The sequence below is a fragment of the Primulina eburnea genome, chromosome 9, assembly GCF_022965805.1.
Source record: "Primulina eburnea isolate SZY01 chromosome 9, ASM2296580v1, whole genome shotgun sequence".
Lineage (NCBI taxonomy): Eukaryota > Viridiplantae > Streptophyta > Magnoliopsida > Lamiales > Gesneriaceae > Primulina > Primulina eburnea.
This window is the reverse complement of record NC_133109.1, coordinates 1,350,802-1,358,290: the sequence shown is the minus strand read 5'-3', so window position 1 is coordinate 1,358,290 and position 7,489 is coordinate 1,350,802. Positions and strand designations below refer to the sequence as shown.

Below are 7,489 nucleotides of genomic sequence, written 5' to 3'. Positions count from 1 at the left end.
GAAATTCTAGGAGAATGATCACAAATTGTTTGAGCCAGTGGATTCCAAGGAACAGAGAATGGGTAGTTATTCATTTCAGTATGTCTCTGAAAAGCCGATTGACATTGACTACAAGGAAGCCAAACTGCCCAATCAATCATATCATATCACCTCTCCACCTTTGAGGCAGATTACTCTAGTAAAAATTGAGGAAGTTGAGCAATCCATTGCAAAACAACAAGATGATGAGAAGATGAATTTTTACTAAGCAAACTACTTACTTTCCACATCTCCCTTGACCAAGCTGATCTCTAATGCAGAATTCATCATGTTTGAGGACATACTTATGATTGAATCTTATGAAGATGCTTTTTTTCGAGAAATTTATACAAGAAATAGTTGAGATAGCTATGACTGAACAAGATGATCAAAACCGGAAGAAAAGATCAGTCAGACTATAGATAAATAGGCTGAGGTAACTATCAGCCAAGCTGAATGAAGAGTCTTAATGATCGAACAAGCAGGACTTCTAATAGTAAGGCTCTTTGACTTACAGTTATTACATCCAAAGAAATTCCAAGAGTAGAGACATCATCTACTGATTTGGACTTAACTAATGAAAACAACTCTGGATCAGAAAAGTTCAAGTCTCGTTGTCATTTCCTCCTCTGTAACAGTTCTGAAAAGAAGAAATCTGAATACTAAAGAAGTCTTAGAATCTTTCAAAGATAAAATACTCAAAGAAGTGTCAGATCTATCAAGATGCATGATCCACAAATTTTTTCGACTGGAGCAGCTCAAAAAGGCCTAGTCTGCCACTTCTACTCATCTTGGTGGGCAAATTCAAGCCAATAACATTCAAATCTACATCAAGATAAAGGAACCTCAAGAAAATTTTAATGACAAGATTGACAGCGTCAGTTCTCAGTTAGCTTCTGTTCTTGCCTACCTAAATCCACAATCTGGTGTTGACAAAAAAGGGGGAAGAGAAGAAGTCAATTAGTTCTAGTCAGCCTAAATCTACTGATGCATAGAAGAAACATACAGATAAATACTCTGGTCAGTTTAGATGATGATACATAAAAAACAATGATATAATCAGTAAGATAATTCAGTTGTTTGCATTGTTGAAAATAAATGGATTTGGTATTTTTTGGTATAATTTTGTCAAACACCAAAAAAGAAGAAATTGTTGGAATATTTTAAGTTTTGGTGATTGAACAAGGTTGCCGATCCAACAGATAATTACATAACCTAACGGAACTGAATTCAATGAGGAAAAGTGAACTTTCATAAGAAGATCAAGTTTCTTAAGAAGCCTAACTTATTACGAAACCGGGTTGATAAAACATAAGAAAGAGTGACTTAGGAGTTTTGTCATCTTCGAACTTCCAGAAACAAAATCGTGTTTATTTACTCTCAGTCTACCTACCTTACTACTCTTCAGAAAAATCCAACTGATTTTCTTGATAAGCCATTTGTTCTACCAATTTCAGTAAGTCAACTTCCACATAGTTCACACTTTGACTTATTGAGAACTTAATTGAAAAGAACAAATTTTAGTGTTACCAATCTAACCGAACTATTTTGAGATAAATTTATTCACCACCCCTTCAAAATTTATTTTCGATCCTAACAACAATCGATTGTAGGCCGCAACCTCATTTTCGATCCAATTATTATCCTTCATGCCTAACCGCATTGGATGATAAAGGTGTAATAAATCAACTAGATATGAGCATGGTCTTCCTGCAGATGAAGGTGAAATTCTAGGATAATGATCAAAAATTGTTTGAGCCAGTGGATTCCAAGGAACAGAAAGTGGGTAGTTCTTCATTTCAGTTTGTCTCTGAGAAGCCGATTGACATTGACTCCAAGGAAGCCAAACTACCCAATCAGTCATATCATATCACCTCTCCACCTTTGAGGCAAATTACTCTAGTCAAAATTGAGGAAGTTGGGCAATCCATTGCAAAACAACAAGATGATGATAAGATGAATTTTTACTGAGCAAACTACTTACTTTCCACATCTCCCTTGACCAAGCTGATCTCTAATGCAGAAGTCATCATATTTCAGGACATATTTATGATTGAATCTTACGAAGCTGCTTTTGTTCGAGAAATTTATACAAGAAGTAGTTGAGATAGCTAAGACTGAACAAGATGATCAAACCGGAAGAACAAACCAGTCAGACTATAGAGAAATAGGCTGAGGTAACTATCAGCCAAGCTGAATGAAGAGTCCTAATTATGATCGAACAAGGAGGCCTTCTAACAGTCAGGCTCTTTGACTTACAGTTATTACATCCAAAGAAATTCCAAGAATAGAGCCATCATATACTGATTTGGACTTAACTAATGAAAACAACTCTGGAACAGAAAAGTTCAAGTCTCGCTGTCATTTCCTCCTCTGTAACAGTTCTGAAAAGAAGAAATCTGAATACTAAAGAAGTCTTAGAATCTTTCAAAGATAAAGTACTCAAAGAAGTGTCAGATCTATCAAGATGCATGATCCACAAATTTTTTTGACTGGAGCAGCTCAAAAAGGCCCAGTCTGCCACTTCTACTCATCTTGGTGGGCAAATTCAAGCCAATAACATTCAAATCTACATCAAGATAAAGGAACCTCGAGAAAATTTTAATGACAAGATTGACAGCGTCAGTTCTCAGTTAGCTTCTGTTCTTGCCTACCTAAATCCACAATCTGGTGTTGACAAAAAAGGGGGAAGAGAAGAAGTCAACTAGTTCTAGTCAGCCTAAATCTACTGATGCACAGAAGAAACCTACTGATAAATACTCTGGTCAGTTTAGATGATTATACATGAAAAACAATGCCTATATAATCAGTTAGATAATTCAGTTGTTTGCACTGTTCAAAATAAATGGATTTGGTAATTTTTTGTATAATTTTGTCAAACACCAAAAAAGGGGAAATTTTTGGAATATTTTAAGTTTTGATGATTGAACAAAGTTGTTGATCCAACAGATAATTACATAACCTGACCGAACTGAATTCAATGAGTAAAACTGAACTTTCATGAGACGAAGTTTCTTAAGAAGCCTAACTGATTACAAACCAGACTGAGAAACATTAGAAGGATGCTGATAGCCAAACCAATTCAAGGTCGTCTGATGAAGCCCAGCTGACAGTCTATCTAGTTGATTAAGTCCATATATTCCCTAAAGAATCATTATATTCAGTGATTAAGGATCCGTGCCCAGCAGAAATAGCGGATAAAGTTTTTCCTACTAATAGTCACTAAACCTTAACAGAATGTCAGATTTCGGCACACTACTAGAACATGTCAAAAAGGACAATGATATGGCAACAATGACATCTACATTTGGAAATAAATGTATTTTGAAAAGATTATCGTTGCAGATTAAGTTATAAATAGATATAACAAGCTCTAAATATTAGACAGTTACATCTATCTTTGGATTGTTAATAACAAACAAACTGATCTTCTCTGTAGAAGGTTTCCGAGAGCCAAACTAAAATAGCCAGCACATGCTGATAAATCATTATCTGATTCTTTCGAACTGATTTACACTTTGACTTGGGAAAATGATTTCTAGATCATTCTCTTTTATTTGTAACTCATATTGAATCGTTCCATTTTCATAATCGAGATGAGAGATATGACCAATACATTAGAAATAGTTAGACTGATCTTATTGATGTTTTTTACGTATGCTCGATTTTGTGACTAATATTTCGTCTAAATTACATCCGAACTAGCTAAGCTATCGTGAAATATTACTTGTGAAAAATTAATTTTTTTTATTCAGTCATTTTGGCGGCTTGTCACGAGCTCTGAGATATCAACATAACACCACAGCTCGCCAAATTTTCAACTGGTTTGATTTCGAGTTTTAGCTTTTAACTTGAGCTAGCAATTTCACACTTGGTTAAAATATTATGTCATACATGTTACATAACGCACATATATATATCATTTACTAAAAATATTGTTTGTGTTTAAAGTAGGGGTAAGTAGAAATCAAACCAATCCAAATCGGTTTGATATTTGATCGACCACATTTTAGATTGATTTAAAATTCACCAAGTCAAAAAATTAGTTTGGTTCAAATTTTTGCTGAAAAAATCCTAACTAATTAAACCAATTTCATATGTATATTATTTTTTATTATACATTATATGTATATATTATTTTATTTTTCGTTTGTATCATATCATTATCTAGTTAAATATATGTGTACATATTGATATTTATCTATTTTCATATGATATTTGTAATGATGTTGTCATACATTACAATGTTAAGCGATTAACATATATATTCATATTGGTATTTATCTAATTATATTAGCTAGTTTAGAAAATTTAAATTATGTTTAAGAATAATCAAATACCCTGGATTTTAAATAATTTGAAATAATACATTATCCTAATATGTGTAATTAAGGAAGAGACGCCCACTTATCGTGGACGCTTTTATGCAATATTGCAATAACTTAAATCATATTTTAAGTTTTATATATATGCAGTTGAAATTAGTCATAATTTTTGTTTATATTATTTTTGTTATTAGAAAATATATATATATTGGTTTTCATATATTGCATAAATAAACAATTGGCGGGCTTTAGGTGAAGCTAAATATTTATTCTTCGAGTTGAATTTATCGTCGATATGCATGCGATTCAAAATACATAATGAATTTAACGGGAGCATTAAACTTGATCATTATTTAACACCAGCACAGTGTACACACCGTTCACTATTTATCCATTAAGTTTTTGCATGTTAACAAGAGTAAAAGAGAAAAGGGTCATAGCAAGCCAAAAGTTTTATTATAAAATGGTAATTGTCTTTAGGAGAAAAGCTATAAAGTTTTATTGTAAAACGGTAATTATCTTTAGCTACTCAATATTTCTTTATATATTTATTTATAAAACTCCATGACTGAGAGTGGGAGAACAGAACAAACTGTTCGAGATTCTTTGAATCCTGCTTGCTTTGCCAATGCATGAAATTCATTTTCTGTCCTCTCCTTCCCACCAGGACTGTATGCTAGCATAACCATGTCAGTATGTAAATTACATATAAAATCTTCTCCTGGGATCTCTGAAAGGATACGCTCCACAACGATGATTTTTCCATTATTTGGAAGTGCTTCATGGCATCTCTTCAGTATTTTTAAACATTTTGTATCACTCCAGTCATGAAGAACCCCCTGTAGATATGATTAAAAAAAGGATTTGAATCGGTCTAATAAGAAAATAAGCATAAAAATATTATTACAAAGTTGTAAGAAACAATTGAGAATAAAAAATTATGAAAAAGCAATCTTTCTTTAGATAAAAGGGTGGAAAATTAATAAGAACAACTATTTAGTTATATATATTGAATAAAATATACACTTCTTATGATGTCCCTATATTCCCACATTGAAAAGGAAAAAAAAAATTAAAAGAGCTTGCGATGTTTACAATGAACTTCTGTAATAATATCAAGTATTTCGTAAGACAAATGTTTATTTTGCAGCCAGGCTTCCACATACATGACCCATGTGTGACATTTATTATTATTATTATTATTATTATTATGGCAGAAAAATTTAGAAGGCTAACAAAATGGTGAAAATAGGGGAAGTTGGCTGCCAATAAATTTTATATATATATATATATATATATATATATATATATATATATATATATATATATATATATATATAGATGAAAACAATTTCACCTTCATGATAATGGCATCGCCTTTTGGAACACTGATGAACATGTCTCCACCCATGTGCTCCATGCCTGATCAATACAAAAAAGTCAGCCAAGTTTAAATTTCACGTAAACCATCAAATTAAATTAAAAAGTGACCTTCAAACACAAATATTTCAATGGAACCACTTTAAAATACATTACAAAGAACCAACACAAATATTTCACGTACTTGCAAAAGATGGTGCATCTTGAATAACATGAGGCAAATCAAAATTAATGGCCTTTATAGTTGGATGCTTGGATAGGATCATGTGCAGGGAATCACCGTTTCCACCTCCAACATCAACCAAAGTCCTCAAACCCCGGAATCCTTGGTACGTATCTACAACTTTTTTCATCATAATTGTCGAATAATTGGACATTGCTCTATTAAAAACCTTGTTTAATCTAGGATCTGTGCCGTGATACTCGAACGTGCTCATTTTATATACTTTTTCAAAAGGAACTCCCCCCTCGAGAATTGCATCTTTCAGGTGGCACCTACACATACAGTTATTAAGGATTAATTACACACAAACACATAGTATGGGTAGAGTTTGATATGTAGTTGATACTTACCAAGTCTCCAAATGAACCCTGTCTTGGTACATGATCAACAAAGGGGCTAGAGAAACTCCATCATCATTCTTGGTGTAGAACTTGCAGACCGGAGCCAAGGAATACAGCCGCTCAACGCCGCCATCAGGCAGGGTTTTCACTCGACAATTTAAAATAGAATAGCTCGCGAGCAGGCGGAGGATTCTGTCCACCATGTTATGCGCCTCTGAATTGTTGGTGGGAATTTCCGCGGCGAGTTCTCTTGGTGAAATAAAGGCATCGGGCCCCTTATTCTTCATGAGTTCAAGGAGGTCGAGCTCCACCGCCACTTTGAGGACATTAGGTAGCACTGAAGCAGAGGCTAGTTGCATGGCGAATAAGAAAGAAGCCTCGTCCCCTTGTGCAACCTCCATTTTTGTATTCATTTTTCCTGAAGAGATTGAGAACAAGAAGCAATACTTTGGGTAGGAGTGTGCATATGCAGAGATAAACATATTTATAGTAGCTTAGCTTGTAATAATTGTTATAAATTTATATTTTTATATAATATATATAATCGTTGCATCATGGAAATTAACATATATGTATGAATGATGTATATATTTGTTTATTTGTTATAGAATAGGCCGTATATCATTAATCGATGGTCAAATTACGTATTAGTTAGGACACATTCCTTGAAATCCACGCCACCGAAGAGACCTGCATGCATTTTGCTGTCTAAGTTATAATCTATATTATATATATTATTAGTTTAACTAAATTTGGTATGTTAATATGGAACAATAGTTTATTTACATTAGTTTTTTTCATAATGTTTATTAGTAATTTTTATTATGCGACTTTCATTTTTTCTGATTTTTTCTTCAACTTCTCTAGAATTTATCTAAAACTTCAAACTATCTCACTAAATCTTATCTAGAAATAATTTATAAGTATAATATTATAAAACCAAGAAATGGAAAGAAGTATACTATTTTAACAGGTGGAAATTATATTTTTCTTATCAAATTAATGAATATTTTGATTTGGATCTATAAAGCATACATATATTTTCCACATATAGCATACGTTAATTCTCACTAATACGTACTCGATGTTAATTAATTAAATACATAACATAAACACACAACTCCATTACTTCAAATGTATTTTCTGATCTTGTCAAATGCATTATTTATATATCCATGATTACGTTTTCTCATTTATTGCAT

At 32.6% G+C, this 7,489-nt stretch overlaps 1 protein-coding gene across 1 annotated transcript; it reads right to left on the bottom strand.

The window, feature by feature from the left end:
• Positions 1 to 4,823: 4,823 nt before the first annotated feature.
• LOC140841034 (caffeic acid 3-O-methyltransferase 2-like) lies at positions 4,824 to 6,764 on the bottom strand. Its single transcript, XM_073208195.1, has 4 exons — positions 6,297 to 6,764; positions 5,908 to 6,218; positions 5,701 to 5,765; positions 4,824 to 5,182 (listed from the first exon to the last, which is right to left on the bottom strand). Exons 1-4 carry the CDS (start codon positions 6,698 to 6,700, stop codon positions 4,892 to 4,894), a joined length of 1,071 nt encoding a protein of 356 aa, XP_073064296.1. The 5' UTR covers positions 6,701 to 6,764; the 3' UTR covers positions 4,824 to 4,891.
• Between the last annotated feature and the right edge of the window lie 725 nt (positions 6,765 to 7,489).

Excerpts from the sequence above, each read along its gene's own strand:
- LOC140841034 (XM_073208195.1), bottom strand. The coding sequence starts at position 6,700 with ATGAATACAAAAATGGAGGTTGCACAAGGGGACGAGGCTTCTTTCTTA. Across the intron at positions 5,766-5,907 it reads AGATGCACCATCTTTTGCAA|GCATGGAGCACATGGGTGGA; the intron begins GTACGTGAAATA and ends TGTATTGATCAG. Across the intron at positions 5,183-5,700 it reads GCGATGCCATTATCATGAAG|GGGGTTCTTCATGACTGGAG; the intron begins GTGAAATTGTTT and ends TCATATCTACAG.